This window comes from Pholis gunnellus (assembly GCF_910591455.1).
Source record: "Pholis gunnellus genome assembly, chromosome: 14".
NCBI lineage: Eukaryota > Metazoa > Chordata > Actinopteri > Perciformes > Pholidae > Pholis > Pholis gunnellus.
The window spans coordinates 7,082,667-7,101,099 of record NC_136541.1 but is presented as its reverse complement, the minus strand read 5'-3'; the positions used below and the strand labels follow the sequence as shown (position 1 = coordinate 7,101,099).

Here is an 18,433-nt window from a genome sequence, read left to right as displayed (position 1 = left end):
ATTTAATCTCTGTTTGTTTCTTGCATTAAACTATTAAATTCATTGCACCTCCTACAGTTTGAACAAAGGATTTTCTCATTCTCTCTCGCTCTCTTTTTATTTTGTGCTCATAGCGTTATTGAGGATCTTTTTTACATTCATCTTGTGGATTTGATTGGCAGTCTTTGACATGAGGGGGCTGCATTCAGCTAACCACTGATCTTTTTTAAGGTTTTCTTCTGTCCCCCGCCATTCTTGTCACATCTGTCATTTGCAACCTCCCACTGGAAAGGCTTGGTTTAGAACAGATATCGGAACTTTTGAAGGAGTTACCAATATTGTTCAGAGAGTGCAGCTCCCTTGCACTGTGACAAAATAGTTAATTTTATGTAGAGCCATCAACAGCAGCAGGAACATTCAGCCAGTGTCTGCTGTTGCTGTTGCCACCCAAAACTGAATGGCCAACTCAATGTGTTCAGTGTGGGTGTTTACATACTATTTAGGCATTTAGCTCACGTTCCAAAGCAACACTGAATACAAGGGGAGGGAGGACATTTTAACAGGACACAATGGCTTGTGCTGTCTGTACTAGAAATGTTTTGTGAATCGGAAGATAATATTTGGCATTGTACAACAATGCATTTCCTTTTAAATATTGATATACTCCAAAAAATCGGGCTACTATAGGGCAGACAGTATTAAAAAACTGCTACCCAATTAAATGCAAACTTAATTTGGCTCCACCTGATTCTCTTTAATTTCTTAAAAGATGCTACAATTACTGTGAAAACATTTCTGTTTATATCATTCAAATACATCACAGAATACTCTTCCAACAGCAAGACATTTCTTGATAAAGCCATGTGTATGATGTAGAGGGAATCCAATAAGTTAAGTAGGGTTGAATTGATTGTTCACAATAGAAAACAGGTTCAACACTGAGCTGTTTTCTGTTGATCAGAGGCCAACTCCAGATTAAACCATGACTCAGATTCCTGCCTCACCCCATCTGTCTTGCTAAAATGTAGACATCTCAGGACTCTATGTTAGAGACGAACCTCTTCTCAGCTGCAGTCGTAAATCGTGGCCAAGGCTGCAGAACCCGTGGTATCACGGCTTAACTTAGTCATCGTGTTTTTACAGGTCTTTTCCCGCTTATCAGCCTGAAAACCTGTGTGTGCTCCCTGAAAGCACGCTTATCTTCCCGGGTGATTACATTGACCCCAGGCCATTGATTACACATCGTCTACGCTAGAATGTCATTAGAACACAGATGGTGACCAATTTTTGCATCCTGGCAGGGCTCTCTGCTCAACCGGCACCATCTATTCTAGCCCCGTTTCTGCTGTGTGGAAAATAGCTTCTGACTGTTTCTGCCGCTTCTCAAAGGAGAAATGAGCCTTTTATTATGAGTTCGGTCAGAATGGAAAACATTTGATTCTTTTAAACGTTTTTCCCTGTGGATATGCAGGGAGTGTTTTTTTCTGCTTGAGTGACAAAGCAATTGTTAGAGGAAGGAGAAAGCTGTTGCTACGTTACCCTATGCTGTTTAAATTCTCTGTTTTTCACTTCTGGCTGTCACAACAGCTGTCGAGAGGTTGAGTATTGTGTAGCCCCACTGTATACTGCAGGGCGGCTGTAGTTCGGCACTAGTCCTTTCGTTTTTGTATTTCCATTCTTCTTTCTCAGCAGGTCAGTTACGGCTAAAGCACTGGCGGCAATAAAAATAGAGGAGACGCTGAATACCTACTCTAATCTCCTCTCTGTGCTCTCTGCTCACCCTCCCTGAGGGAAAGCAGATAAATCTCCATTCTTCAGATATAGAGTCAGACAGCTGGAGGCTCATGTCTTTGCCGTGCTCAGTCACAGGCCGGCTTAACCTTGGCCACTGGAATTTGTCAATTTATTGGGATAAAAATCCCATCCATGAGACTATATTAAGGATAAGTTATTTACTTTGGGAACGGTAAGGGATGCTGAATGATTGTAGCTGATGAGAAATGTTTCTTATAATAACAATAATAATAGTGGTAATAGGGCTGCATGGTGGTGTGGTGGCTAGCACCTCACCACAGCAAGAGGGGCCGGAGTTTGATACCCGGGCTAGACGGGCCTTCTGTGTGGAGTTTGCATGTTCTCCACGTGTTAGCGTTGGTTTTCTCCGGGTTCTCCGGCTCTCTCCCACAGTCCCAAGCTTAGGTTAATTGGCAACTCCAAATTGAATATACTCTATACTCCCGACGCGACCCTGAACTGGATCAGAATCAGAATCAGAACCGTTTATTGCCAATGTATGTTGCACATACAAGGAATTTGTCATAGCGGGTGGTGCATAACATAAACGGTTAAAGATAATGGATGGATAATAGTAATAACAATGAAATGAAATTGAAAGTTGAAAAGGTTTTGAACTGGAATAAAAAGCAATATTCCACAGTATTATATGGCAGTTTTCTGCTGCATATTTTGTGTACACTCTGCTAAAAGAAAATTATTGCTTTTCCACTCATGAATGCACTTTTCCCACCTAAAATGCCCTGTTACTGTTACTACTTCTGCAGTTAAAACACCTTTGAGAAAATTATCCTAATTCACTTTCCATCCACCACAGACTCACTGTTATAGTTCACATATAAAGCCCAAAAGTCTGCGATGACACATTGAATGTGGCACTTCACGTTAATATCTCACATCATGACAGCTCAAGTAGAAATGCAAGGATCTTTAGGTGGATTTCGACACCATGATATCAGCGCTCTTGCTGGTCAAGCTTTACCAGCTGTCCCTGTCCAGTGACCATGCCCAGCTGTTAGTAAAACACTGAGCTTTCAAACTGTAGAAAGCACATAATAAGTCTGAGAAGCACACATCAGAGACCCTGAACTGCAGCGATGAGCTGTGCTCATAGGGCTGTGGGCTGTTTCCTCCTGCAGCTCTCTGTCAAACTACATCAGTTTGCAGATGACAGAGTGTTACTCAGACTGAAAAGACACAGGAGTTGCAGTTGCTTATATTATGAAACTGAGTTGCAGCCACAACAGTTTCATAATATAACCCAAATATCACAAATGTGTCTAAGAGGGCTTTAAAATCTGTACAGAACTTAAGACCCTCTCTGTCTTAAGACTTTATTTGATGATTGTAGATTTCAGAAGAACACCCACAGCCTCTGTTTTTAACCTTTGGATGATACAATCTTTTTGTATTTTAATCTTTTAGAGAGAATGTTGGTTAGAGTGGATTCATAATATGTTTGCTGATGCTAAGCTCGGCTTGTAACGTCTGTGCTATAAAAATGTTAGAAGCACGTCAGAAGCATCTCATGTATATGTTTTAGCAATATTCTCAGGATAGCAGTTTAAGCAACATGTATGTATTTCAAGCTAATACCCTCTATATACACTTTATAACTTCTGTTTATAGTTTTACACACACCGGTGCCAGTATCCATTTATATTTCTACATGCATGCTGCTCTACAGGATCACTGCTGCATTACCTTATCTGCTTGTTTAGTATTTCTTTGTATACATTTCTTGAAATGTAATGAATCAGAAACAATTATGCGATTGGTAATTTGACAGAATCCTCAACCATCTTGTTAATTGTTCGTCATTTATCAAGCAACGGCGCTGGTTCCATCTTGGATAATGTTAGGATTTGCTGCTTTGGTCTGTTGTATATCATTATAAATTGAATGTCTTTGAAGTTGGATAATTGCAATTTTTCTGTGATTTTATTGATGATTAAATGTTAGAATAATCAACCAAATAATCTAAATGCAAATAGTGTGTGATTCTGAAGTGGTTGCAAATAATAACTATTATGTTTTTGTAGTTTTACAAAACTACCATCTTACAGAAAGTAACTGACTTCCCATGGAGCACTTCAATTGAGAGTGAGAAGTTGATAATGAAAGGAATTGAGAAAATGAGTTCACTGTGCGTCACTATGTGTCAAGCCATGGCAAATGAAATCACTGTTGCTCCTCCACCCTCTTGGCTTTTCCCCAGGCTTAAACTGAGTTTCCCAAGTTGGCTCTGTGCCTGGGAGATACTTTGGGCATGACCCGTGCTATTAACCCAGCGTGTTGTCTCCGTTGGTAATGACAGCAGGTAAAATTAGCCAATTTTGTTTTGGTTGTCAGAGACATTGATTTAGCGTACGTTTTGGCACGGGGCTCGTCATCACAAGTCTTTGTTTTTAGTCAACTAAGTGCATTTGGAATGGTTGTGTCAGATTTTCACATCAGATTGCTATTTTAGGGATGTGAGGAAACAAATCTGTCTCTCTCTAAATTGTTTCTGCTTTTATCTCAACAGCCCTCCCGGATGCTCCACATCTCGTAAATTATCTTTTCATTGAACGGCAAAAATTGATTGTACATTCAGTTTAGTCTATTGTTCACAAAACAAAAGCGATGAGCCTGAGAGAAAGCATTTTACAGAAGCACTCACCAGAGACAGCACATGTGCTGATGTCATTCAACATGGGCTTTCCGAGTTAGCACAGCGTGCTAGCACCATTGCGATTCAGTCTGTTAAGTCATAGAAAATGACCAACTGATCAAAGTTGAATATTTATGATGATTGGCGATAATGGCGAATTATAATCTGAGAAGGAGCTTTGTTGAAGGAGGGAGGGTATTTTTTATTCTAGTGTATTAGCAGGGAAGCTCGCTGGCACACAGCTGTTCTTAATAACCATTATTAGTGCCAGCCAAACGACATGCACTGTGATTCCAGAGTTGCAGCTCACTCTTTATCCATTCACTTCCTTATGATTCTTAAAATAGCTGAGTAGATTTCTAGTAGCTGTATGGAGCTGTTTTTTTTGTGTGAATCCCTGTTTCGTTTATCCTGTGCAGTCCTACAAATGCTAAGTTAAGCAAAACTCAGATGATATGCTTTTCAGGAGAATAGCTGGTCCACCTTAAAGGTCAGCCCACCTTAAGAGAACATGAATTAGTGTTGTTGCTAACTTTGGGGCTAACTCCCCTCACTTTAATCAGCAGGTGGCAAGCAAGACACAGGAGCTTGGCTTTGTTCTTGAGGAGTTGTAATATTTATTCTCAAAAAAATAATCTGTACACACACTGCCCTGCTATGTTCACAACTAAATGGCAATGCACGCAACATCATGGCTCCTAACTCTCTGGTATGGACAAAATGGGGACTCAGTTGCCTGTTTTGTGCATCGGTTATTGTTGCAGCTGGGTAGCTTGTAATGGCACTTCAACCCACAGCACACTGCATGCAAGGCACTAAAGTTTTCCATCAATGGTAGAAGACTGCAAGCTAGTAAACATTGCTCTACAAATGTTTTATGATGAAGGAATTACACTTGAGACATTTGTTAGACCTCAAGGATACACACAATACATTTGGGGGAATAACACTAAATGTGAACATTAGTCAGACTGCAAACCTATTTGTGTGATCCCTTTTTCCCTCTGCAAACAAGTGAACATAACTTTTGGTTGTTTAGAGTAAAACTCCACAGGGCGTCTTTAAAGGAACAACTTCATCTTTTTTATTTTGGGCTACACTAGCAACTCTTGTGATGGCAATGTCGGTCTGTTAGGTGGTTGGTCAGTCTGTCACTTTGGTACTGACTCAACACATATCAGATGGTTTGCCATGGACGTTTGTGTAGACATTTATTGATCTCAGACAATGTGTTCATATAATGTTTGTGATCCTCTGCAGGTTTATATTTTTGATTCAGAGTAAAATGTCTGGACAACTATGGGATAGATTGCCATGAAATTGTGGGAAACAGTCATTTCTGCATGAATATATAAGTAATGACCCATGATTATTTCATACATTTCCCACCTGATTTTATTGCACAGTAGACTATGTCAGTGGTTTCCATTGAAGCTCTGCAGATAGGTATAGAGATGGATTGCATGCTTCCTCTACTTCATTTGACATTCAAAATAAAATCTGCTGAGCGTTGAAAATGATCTGATAATGTGCAGAGGGTGTTTTCACTGCTATACACACACAATACAGCAGGCCCCAACCCCAACTTTGGCCATACTATATATATACATATAATAACATATAATATTTTGGCCAATAAAGAATAACTGGAGCCATACTACATTCATGAATAATTAGATTGAGCCTTTTTTTCCAACCTTCTTCACAGAAACATTTTGCAGCGTTTAGTTGGTGAAAATTGCTGCCAGGGAATGTAATCAATGACAGCATCTGAAGCCTCCTACTCTCTCCACCCTTCTACTTAATAATTCAACAACAAGCATAGCCTCTGTGGGCATTCACTGTGAAAGGGAGCGCATGACCTCCAGCACAGCAGCAGGTGGTATACTGCAAGAGGTTGCAGTGTGCAGAAATTGATGTTAAGTTGCTTTGCTCTTCGGTGTCTATTTTTAGTGGGTTTTTGCCAGGGCTCAAGAATATTTGGAATAAAATGTCACACATTGATCAATAGGCAAAAGGACATTAGTGTTAATATATAACACTGAGAAGATCTGATTGATCTTTCAGTTACACTTTTTCAATGTTGCACATATTCTTTTCCAGGTAAACCAACCCACATTATACATTTTGCATGCAGGAAAAGTTCCTCATTATACTGCTAGGTATCACGCATGGCTGTAATCGTTTACCTGTACGTACAACACTTTATAAAGTTAACTGGTATATGTGGTGATTATCAGTGAAAATATGTTTTTTACAAACGTTGAAACTGTCTTGCACAAATTCAGCAATTGTTTACACATCTCTGCCACCGTGAACGCTGTATTAACTTTCTAAAGCACTTTACTGTCTTCATGAATTAACGTGCTCGCGGTTACAATAATATCATTTGAATCAGTCAAGGGCAGAAAAAGTGTCACTGATCCAGTTATGCAATCTAATAAAATGGAATCGATGTTTTGAAAAGCCATGCACGTAGCAGAACTGCAATATTAAAGCTATTTTGATTTTTAAATCGCCGTTACATGCAAATGAGCCCAAGCAGAGTGTGCAGACATGTTGGGTTGTCATAGCAGCCAGAATGAATAATACCAGAGCTCTGGAGCCAGCTGATACATGCGGCCATTACAACTGTGGTTGACAAAGTGTTATACTTGTGCCAATCAAGACTGAGAACAGAGTATGAAAACAAAGTGTCAATATGTCCTACCCTAACACACCTTCTGGTCCATAGTGACTCCTATTATGTATAATAAAAAATGTTTCTCTATTTAAATTTGTTTTATGTAGACCAAGATGTTTATTTACACAGAAGAAAACTAAAATGTTGCCCCGTACACCACTAACTCAGACCAGATTAATCCAATATCAGATGCAATTAATTGATCACGTTGAGATGGCCGGGAAGTAATCCCATTTGTTAAATGACTGTTGAATCTCTGTTTTAGATTACGATGTCTGGTGAAGCAACTGGAGAGAGGAGAGGCTTCCCTCACCGATCTCAAGAAGAACCTAGAATATGCAGCGTCGGTGCTAGAATCTGTTTATATCGAGGAGACGAGGTAAGTAAACAATAGCTTTCTACAGTGGAACAAGTACTGACATGGTTCATTTATGAGGAACAATAGTGCAGCACTGACACATATAGAATACAGAATTACACACCATCATGACGAATATTACACTAAATGTGTAACTAAATGTGTAACAGGCATATTGCAAACCGTACCTTAACTCTGAAGTAGTTTTAAAGATAATTTACTGAGGTACTCTACTTACTTACCACTACATTTCAGAAGGAAATGTACTTTTTACTCCACTACGTTTATCTAATAGCTATAGTTACTACTACATTTTCAGATAGAGGATGCATTGTTACTGCCAAGGAGGTTACATTTGTGGTTCAGTTTGTTTCTTTTGCTTTTAGTTAACAGGATTACGGCGAAAAACTACTGGCCTGGTTTCCATGAAACGTGGTGTTAGGGTGTATCATTATTTCAGAATTTCGATAACTTTCAGTGTGCCTCTCTAGTGGTAGCTTACACTACCCAAAAGCACATGACCAGCTACAGTATTTCAGTAAAAGTGCTGACATTTTAATGCATCAATAATAATGATTCAAGGGCACTCTCAGTGCACAGGCCTCCGCCAAGGCCAAATACCCTATCTCGCAAACCTAATGAAAGTCTAAAAAAAAAAAAGGTTGTGTATTCATGCCGTGATTCGAATCTGCTTCAAAATTCATGAGGTTTCTTTATTGACCCGTGCCACAAACTTCTACCAGATTTCATGAAAATTCGGCCAGTAGTTTTTCCGTAATCCTGCGGACAAACAAACGGAACCAAAAACATAACTTCCTAGGCAGAATAATAATGCATCACAGTTTAATTGTGCGCTTTTACTTAAGTAGCTTTTGAATGCGATACTTCTAAATGTAATAGAGCATTTATTAAATTGTTATTGCTATTTAAACAACCTAAATACTTCTTCCACTGCCAAATATGAGGCTTATGGATCGATTGTTGTAAAGATATAGTTAAGATTAGGGAACATGCAAGGTCAATGTATGTCAATAGCGTAGTGCAGGTCCAGAATCTGAGATATGACCAGGCTTATGGAATTATGTAAGCCTCTCGTCATCTAGATCCCAGCAGATTAGGGCCAGCGATGGCAGGACCACTCCAAGATGAAGGATGATGAACTATCCAGTGCAGAGTCCATGTAGCGCCATGATTATCAGTGTGATGTGAATGCTTTCTCTTTGCCGTAAGAACATGTATTTAGTTCAGAGGGTGGAGACCAACAGGCTTTGCTCTTGATCCCCTGTACATGTCAACACAACAGGGTAGCTGTGGAGAATTATGTCACACAATTGGATTTGAATACTCCCCATCATGGTGCTTCAAAAGGCCTGGGATGTTTTAATGTTACATAAGAGGTGATATTATTTGATGGACAGCGCTGGGATTTTGAGTTTGCTGCAATAAAGGCTAGATATTTTAGTAAGCCTTTCGTCTCTCTGCATCTGTCTGTATCCCCTTTTCTTTGCTTCTTTTCTATATGTGTCTGTCTTTTACCTTACATACCTCCTTTCTCCCTTCTTTCAGGCGTTTGGTGGACACAGAGGATGAACTCAGTGACATCCAGTCAGAGTCGGTGCCCTCAGAGGTGAGGGATTGGCTGGCCTCAACCTTCACCCGCCAGATGGGCCTGATGCTGCGTCGCAATGAAGAGAAACCTCGCTTCCGCAGCATCGTCCACGCCGTCCAGGCTGGCATATTTGTTGAGAGGTAACGTGTTTTGTGATGCACAAGCACACAGCCGCATTCACATATCAGCAAGTAGTCATCAGTGTTGAATAATTAATATGGATTGTCACCTTTATCTCTCCCCGACTGAAGTCGCAAATCTATCATTGTTCAAGTGTAGCCCACACCGACTCAAAGCAGTTCTATCAACATCTTTAGTTCGGCCTTGAATAATGAAAAGACAACCATGGTGTTCTCACACAGTGAATTTTCTGCACGAACACTTTTAATTACTGACATTTTGCAGAGCTTTGGACTGTTGGTTGAACAAGATAAGACCTTTAATTTAATGAAACGACGCGGTGCTTGTGATAGACATTTGTCACAGTTTTCTGGTGTTTTATAGACCAAACGATTAATCCATTAATAGATCAAATAAAACAATAGTAATAAGTAATCACTTGTGAAATCAATTATTAGTTGCAGCCCTAATATAGTGCTCTATATTTACCCTTTGCCATTTCATTTGATTGTGCTGATTGTGTGAAATGTATGCACTACGCAATGTCCTCAATACAACCATGTATACTTCTTTATGCTAGCAATCACTCAATGCAATGTATAGATGCCAAAATTGTACTGAAATCTCAATTTACTCTTCACTCTAGAGTAACTTATTGACTGCTCTATATTATGCAGTAAATAGATTCTATAGGCAGAAGAGAATACAGGGAATTGTCTAGGTTGGAATATTGTTGATTGTTAAGCATATTTCTCAAATCTCTCTGAACTCTCTATTTGTACTTTACTGAATGAAAACTAGTGGCAGCCGAGAAGCTGGAGAAGACGATTCAAAACTCTAAACCACTACAAGTGGGTCTGAAAACTGGTCTGGTCTTTTAACATTTCAATTAGTTGCAGATGTGTTTGTATTCTCTGAGCAGTCACTCACTCACCTGAGTCACCCATCACAGCCTTGGCAAGCCCCGCTAAGCACAACCATTCAGAGACTAGCGAACGGCTCCCTCTCCAAGGCTGTGCTTTGTCACACACTAACATTCAACATACATTTGTTCAAATCAGTAAGCCTCAAACATGTAAGCTGTAATCTTTCTTAATCTGTTGTTACAGAGGGCCGTCTGTTTTCAGACATTTACAATGAAGAAAGATTGGAAAAGGGAGGATGAAAATGAAAAGGTGGAACAGTGATGAAGCATGAGGTGTCCACCATTTTACATTTGATAAAATGTCCTGTTCTGACAAAATGGCCAGCTTTATATTAAATTGCATTCATGGAGGTTATTATAATAGGCATATTTTTGGGGATGCTGAGCAATGTACACCAACTTCTAATATTCCACTAATCTCATTGAGAATTACACATCTTGTATTGCATTATGAGATTAAATGAATCTATATTCTATCCTTCACATTTGACAAAGCCTGAAGCCATTGCCATGTGAAAAATAAATCCTTTTCTCAACTTAACCTTCTCAGCACAGTTTCATACCAAATTGTGTTGATTTGAGGGTTTATAGTTTGTCTTGGTGGGGGACCGTCCAGGCCGTGGTTTGGTAACCTTTGGTGTTTACACTCAGCGGTGCGCTTCATTTGATGTTTTTATCTCGTCCAAACAGGATGTACCGTCGTACCTCCAATATGGTGGGACTCAGCTACCCCCCTTCTGTCATATCTGTGCTTAAGGTATTAACACATGCACACGCATCCAAGCAGAAGCTCACAGATATGAAATAACAACTTTGTACACTTGTGCCAAAATCAAGACTACATACCCTGAGCTATTTACAAGAATTAGATTTGCAGCACCACACATCTTAACCCTTTTTTTCTGAAAAGATGAATACATTATTTGAGGGGAAACCTGTCATTATTTGAAATTTTTCTTCCCCTCACAGCATGTTGACAAGTGGTCGTTTGACGTGTTCGCTCTGAATGAGGCCAGCGGGGATCACGCACTTAAATTCATATTCTACGAGTTGCTCACAAGATACGACCTCATTAGCCGTTTCAAGGTAAAGCCTCAAGGATATATATATATATATATGTACTGTACTGCTGGTCATCGCTTTGTCATTAATAAAACAAGGAAAAACTCAGTAATATAACTCAGAAATATTCAGTATAGATCACAATAACCTTCACAATGCCTGATTTGATGGAAGTCAGCTCACTCACTCCTGTGTCTCATAAGTGTTAGATCGTGTTGTGTCTCAACAATGACTGAATTATAAAGGGGGATGGACATACAGTACTTTATCTCATCTGACACCGGTGGAGCTGATTTTTCACAGCGTCTTACAGCTGAGGACACTTCACTTTAAGTGACAGCATCTTAGAGTAAATGACATGGGCAATGAAGCTGACATGAATATGTAATCGTAGTCTGCAGTAGCCTAAATGATTCACGATCCATGATTTTATGACATCAATTTCAGATGCTGCGGGGACTGTGCGTGTAGCGAAATTGTATGCACTCATCATTTAAATCGCTCAATAGCTTTAAGAAGTGTCTTACTGTCTGCAGTGTTTTGTTTTGTTTTTAAGCTGGCAGTCATTTGTCGTCGTTGTTTTGTGTGCCGTCAGATCCCGATCTCTGCGGTGGTGTCATTCGTGGAGGCCCTAGAAGTGGGATACAGCAAACATAAAAACCCCTACCACAACCTGATGCACGCTGCCGATGTCACACAGACTGTGCACTACTTGCTACTCAAGACTGGCATGGTGGTGAGTAGGATTTGACTGTACGATTACACGTTAGACACCTACATAACCAAGTTCAACATACAAGCGTTTGTTTGGTTCCCAGTTGGAAAGCTTAGTCTATATAATCATATTATCCACATGAGATTCAGAACATCTCTGTCAGCTGCCGTATGCCAGCCTCATTGTAGCTTTGTCTCACATTTGTCTGCTTATTTTATTTTTATTGGAGTATCCATTCTTTCCTTAAACAAGACAAGACATCCCCGTCTTGCTCAGGGCAGGTTTGAGAACATCAACCCACATATCTAAGATCATCTGTCAAAATGGGACACTTATTGAGGATCATTGTCTCAACATTTGTTTTGTTGCCCACACGTCGCTTCATATTTCATGTTCCTTTTGTTCTTTTTTCATCGCGTGACCTATATTTCACTGCTTCCCACTGGAGTGACTTTAGGGCATTTCTGATGCTGCATTCATTCCCCAAAAAAAAAAAATCCTTAGCCTCGCTAAAGCCGAGTTCAAAGTCCCCAACCAGCCAACCAGCTGGCCGCCCCCGCTTCCAGTGTTTTTATTTAATCACCGTAATAAGGTGGCTGCGACAGCTGTCGACATGGTGTGTTTCTTTGGGCACAGCCTTGCAGAGTAAACCACATTACTGCTAGAACCACGGGCTCCTGGGAGAGCAGGAGAACAGCATCCATCATTTTGCAGACCCTCCAGACTCCGTTAAATCAACAATCAACAGGTCATTCATAAAGCCGGCCCCATGAGGAAAGATACTGAGGGATGGTTCAGCCATCTTGCCCCCACCCACCTCCCTATCCCCACCCCCCCCCTGTACTTAATGACTCCCCCATCCGCACTGTTGATTCGTCACCCATATCGACTGGCCGTCCTGAGCTAAATCCCCACTCTGTGTACGTGAGTGCACACAGATGCATAGACATTAGAGGAAAATTCCCAGTCACAGGTGTGTGGATGCTGCAAACACTCACAGGTTAAATATAAACGCCTATAAATAAAAAGCACACACATGCAGGAACAGTCCATATAATTCACATCCGTTTGACCATTCACGTCTTTATAGAGTCCTCACATGATGAAACTCAATTTTCACTATTACTGTTTTTTTTTTTTTTACCACAAGTAGGACTGCAGTGTTAATTTCATGAACGCAAATGATGAATATGAAATTAGTTTCCAAACATAGAGGTGGCTAAATTGGAATTTCAAAATACGAACTACAACGAAATTACATAGAATGATATTCATCTGCTTTCATGCTTTCAATGAGTTTTTGTCAACTAAAAATGAACCAAAAACAAACATGATGAGGTTGCCTAAATATGACAACAAGCATGGACGTTTGAGCTCAGGACTAAAGCTACATTTAAAAAAGCGGACAAAACGCTAGTCTGCACAGTAAATACAAAGCTACTAAGCAGTAAGCTGAGCTTAGTTTAGCATGAAGAATGGGAATAGGGGGGGGGACGGCTAGCCAGCTCTGTCTGAAGGTGACAATATCAGTCTACCAGCACCTCTGAAGCTCACAAATGTACACATTATATCACGTTTCTTTGTTTTAGAATCACAAGCAGCTAGCCAGGTTAGATCCCCCCCTCCCTCCTGGCTGTAGCTACATATTCACCACACAGACATGAGTGCGGTATCAATCTTATTATTTTACTCGCGGTTGAGCAATAGGAGTTGCTGTTACTTTCACAACATTCTCTTCTTTTCTGTTGTCAGGAAAAAGGTTTTAGTTTGAACTAAGAAGCTTAATGGGTATCCTCACCTTGTCGTGTCAAGTCCATTTTTATTATAGCTCAATATTACAAAGCATACTTCAAAGGGCTAAAAACAGCAATGAGCAATATTAGCAAAACACACGAAGAGCGTACTGTGATGTAATGTTTTAATTTGTATCTGGTAACGGGGACAAACCAGACTGAGACCCTGTCTGGAAGGGAAAAGAGGAAGGAGTGTTAAAATATGATTCTCAATAGAGCTTGTCTTATTTAAAGCTTCCGTTTTGCTTTTCTGACCTATCCTCTCTCTTCTCCTCCCAATTTGTTTCCTTTTATCCCTGACGGTAATGTATTCCTCATGCCAAATACTTCTCTGTGCATCTTTTATATCACTTTATTCCTCTTCATCTTTCTGTCGTTGTGTACTATTCTCTGCATTCGCCTTTTTTCCATTCACTGGCTTCTCATTTCTCTTCCCTTCTTCCATTCTTTCCTCTTCTGTTCATTACTTACCTTCTCTCCTGTCAATGTCGCTGTCTTTTCCTTCTTGTTGCTTACCCCCCGTCTCTCTTCCATATACTTCTCTTAATATCCCCCCTCCTCCTCATTATGTTCACCCCCCCCCTTCTTCTCCTCTTTTTTTTTGCCTGCAGCATTGGTTGACTGAGCTTGAGATCTTTGCCATGATCTTTGCGGCAGCGGTGCACGACTACGAGCACACGGGGACCACAAACAACTTCCACATTCAGACAAGGTAATGGATCATACAATCATAAATGCATGGCTCTGACCGGCCGATCAATGTTTTCATTTGCAGCGAGGGAGCTTTACAATCACACTGAGATCGCCTGCAGTGCAGTAATAACGCTGAGGCAGGACGGGAGACCAAATGAACTCCAAACTCTTTGCCTTTGAGAACTTGAGTTTGAGAGAACACATTGTAACAAAATTAAAGTTATTATCGTTTTGTTGATAAACTACTTCATAAGTTCTCAAATGTTTTCACACTGAAAGTCAATTCCTACAATTGTCCAGATTCCTTTAATTCACAAAATTAAACTTCATGTAAATAATGTTGTCCAGACCAGAACGTTTCTATACATGATACACTTCAGAGAGAGAAACCAGTTTAATCCTTTTTGCATTGTGTACAACCTGTATCTCTTTGACATTGTGAATATTGCTTTATAAATATTATCTGTACAGTAGAGGTAGCACATAATCCATTTTTTTTGGTTCTTTGTTTGATTTTGTCCCTCAAGAGTCTTCCATACACTGGATCGCCTCCTAAGTCAGGGACACACAATTTAATTAAAAAGACAAAGCCACATCCAGGGATCAATTATTTCTCTTTTAGTTGTTCTTTCCAATGTAGACCTATTGAAAGATTGCTCTTTGGTTTCTCTTTGACAGGTCAGACACAGCTATCCTTTACAATGACCGCTCAGTGTTGGAGAGTCACCATGTGAGCGCAGCCTACCGCCTGCTGCAGGAAGACGATGAGATGAACATCCTCTACAACCTCTCCAAGGATGACTGGAGGTCAGTAAGACAGATAGAGAGGCAGACATGAGGAAACCAGGCAGGCCAAGCAGAACAGTTTCACAATGTACATGTTCAAAGCCAAAAATGAATTTATCTCTTATTTTTCAAGATTAACGAATGTGCTCAGTGGAGCGAAAATCTGAAAAGCTGGATTACCTTCAAGGTCCAACAACTTTGTGCTAAATGGAACTGTTATGTGTGATAATACATTAAAAGAGACAGCTGAAATCCGATTTCTCACAGCGTAAGCTGGAACTTGTCAGGGCAGATATTATAAGTAGCTCTCGAAAACTGTGTTGTCATTTAATTTGAGCAACTTCAGAAATAAGTCAGCTTTATTACCTGTGAGTTTGACAGCACATGGCTCATTTTCATATTTTCCTCTCCTTTGTTTTCCTCCAGAGAGCTACGGGCTCTGGTGGTGGAGATGGTGCTGGCCACAGATATGTCCTGCCACTTCCAGCAAGTTAAAACCATGAAGAACTTCCTACAACAACCTGAGGGGTCAGTTGACATTTCCTTCACTGCTGTTTACACACCCCGCCCTTGTCCCAGCAATTTACAGCCTCATTGACCTTCCCATCTAACCACTGTGTACTGTACTCACCTCCAGCTGTTTACAACCCAATTAGCTCTGCCCTGAGGATGCACTCCAACATTCACAACACAACAAGCATTCGTGTTCTCATCAGGTGGACTGGGATGATATCCGTTGTTCAGGTGTTGTTTACCCCAAATAAAAAATTGAAATGGAATGAGGTTCTTGTGGCCAAAAAGTACCAAACATCATGCGTTATACAGTGCAAGTATATAGCAAGGCATTGCCCTCTCAGGCACAAACACAGGCTGGTTTGTGTTTTTGTGCTGGAAGTCTGCAGCAGAGTTATGGTGCAGTCACACCATGGTGAAATGTATTTGCACACAACAGAGGAAAACAGCCGGCGGCAGATATATTGCTGGCAGGTTTACTGGCAGGTTTGCTGGCACACGGTGGGGCTGCTACTTGATAAGATGACCAGATAGAAAACATTAGCCGCCCACAAACTATGTAATAGGGTCTTTACCAGCACTAATGTTCTGCTGCTTGTATTTTGCTGTACAAGCACATAACACCCATTTTTATGTGATCAGAAACTTAATGTCGTGAATTCAAACAAAGCAACTTCAGGTGATGCAATAAAACTACTTGGTTAGGTTGAGGAAAATATTGTGGTTTGGGTTAAAATAAGCATGCAAGTTACATAACAAAAGCACAGTTAAAGTCAATGTGGATTTTCTTGGGTTTGTTTGTCCCATTCATCGCCTCTGGCCTCCAAATGAGCTTTGTCCCTCACACCTACTTTGCTACCATCTGAATGATTACGGACACTAGAGGTCTGCATCGTCTTCTTGTATTCGTATCGGTGATCAACTATGTGAATAGATGATCACAGCATTAAATACTATTAGGTGTAGCAGGCCCCGTCCAACCCAAATTTATGAGTCTGATAACCACTGATTACACCCATTCAATTGGCTGATAACATTGGAAGCGGGTGCATATAAACATAATAAAGCAGCCATAAATACGTCCTTACCACTTGTGTTGGCCAATATATTTTTTATTTGAAATGTCCTTTGCACCGTGGTATAAGTTTCCCTTTGATGTACATTTTTTTTAAACATTTCTCAAGAACATCCACTTTTTCCAGTACAAGTAAACAAGCTAGCAAGTAGCCTACTGACGTCTTCCTCTCTGTCTCTGTCTCTTACCAATTATTTTTTAATTCAGCAAGTTGATTTTTTGAATCTTTGTTTGCTGCGACTGAGGCCACCAGACTGCACCCAGAACTTCCTAATCACACATTTTGAGCACAGCCCCCTCTATGGTGACCGATAGCCGGGACCGCTCTACATGCAGGCACAGAACTGTCGTTTGCAAACAGAAATAAAAGACAGCTATCAAGCAAACTATCATATGACGTGATGAGTCATCACTGCTGATGGAGCCGCAACGCTGACGAGAGAAGGAACTCGTTGACCTTCGGGGGATTCTTTTCACTCACAATCTCACAAAAAACTGCTCAAAAAGCAATGATGTGGAGATAAATAGCTTCCTGAGAACATATTTAGGATTCAACAATATTATGCTTTCTATACTTGTGAATATCAAATTTAAAAGAGTGCTGACTGGAAAGTAATCATAATGCTACAGTATAAGGTACACATACACATGCATGCAGATAAATGAGCTTGCAGTCTGCAGGAAGCTGTAATGCTGAATAGACTCTAATGTGAAGTAATTCAAACCAGTCTGCTCCAGGGCTGCTTCGAGTGCACTTTAAGACTCAATCTGCCACAAATGGAATGAAGGGAAATTTGAGCCAGTCTTTCTCACCTCTATTTAACCTCGTGCTGTGATGTGTGTGTGTGTGTGTTTGTGTGTGTGTGTGTGTGTGTGTTTTCATTTGTGGGCTTATTTTCCATTTTGGATTGTGTCTGTTCATTCATGCATCAGTCCATTAAACATGATATTTTGATATGGTTATCAAGTGATATCTCAGACACGGCCAATGTCTGATGAGGTGAGATGATGCTTCTTCACACCAGTTCCAGTGTAGAAAATCGATTTGCCTAATGGAGGCAGTTTTTTTTGGGATGGAGGTGCTTCTCTGTTTTTAGGTAGCTGTGCATGTGTGTTTTATGCACACGCTGATAGACATCTATGTATATTTCAGCATCTGTTTAATGAGGATTTGTAGAGAAATATTTTTGCCTCTATTAGATCAATGCCGTCCCACGTTTTACTGTTGGGACACCCCCTCTATTGTGTTGGAGGCTGTCCTGGCCAACATCAGCAGGCAGTTGGCTGACAAAGAGAGGGTCATCAGCTTGATTAAGCTCACCTGGCTCTTTCGGGCTATAAAAGCTGGTGCACATGCTCAATTGTCTCTCTCCCTTCCTACAGCTGACATCCACCCTGCGGCTCCTTCTTTTTTTTGCACCTCACACACGCAACACATTCATGCACTACATCCATTACTGATGATTACTGATCTGCACACCCCACTGTTTGTTTTGTGTTAACTGTTATTTAATATATTGCGTTGGACTCCCGTCCTTGTCACATTCGCTGAGCCGGTTTGTGACATTGTCAACAAATCCCATGAAGAGACCAACAGTGACTTGATCCCAGTGATACAATAATAAGCATCGTCCTACAGCTTCATTGTTACCCAAAAGCTATTAAAACTAATCAG

The 18,433-nt window shown here is 40.4% G+C and overlaps 1 protein-coding gene across 1 annotated transcript in view; it reads left to right on the top strand.

Annotated features, from left to right (window-relative positions):
- The window catches only part of fyco1b (FYVE and coiled-coil domain autophagy adaptor 1b), a gene marked incomplete at its 5' end in the record, with an annotated part of 132,221 nt that overhangs the window by 43,377 nt on the left and 70,411 nt on the right, over window positions 1–18,433 (top strand). Inside the window, 7 exons of the mRNA XM_079172824.1 lie at window positions 7,375–7,488; window positions 9,034–9,216; window positions 10,812–10,878; window positions 11,091–11,207; window positions 11,779–11,919; window positions 14,303–14,403; window positions 15,063–15,195. Of these exons, the coding sequence (XP_079028950.1) occupies window positions 7,375–7,488; window positions 9,034–9,216; window positions 10,812–10,878; window positions 11,091–11,207; window positions 11,779–11,919; window positions 14,303–14,403; window positions 15,063–15,195 (856 nt within the window). The remainder of the gene's footprint in view (window positions 1–7,374; window positions 7,489–9,033; window positions 9,217–10,811; window positions 10,879–11,090; window positions 11,208–11,778; window positions 11,920–14,302; window positions 14,404–15,062; window positions 15,196–18,433) is intronic.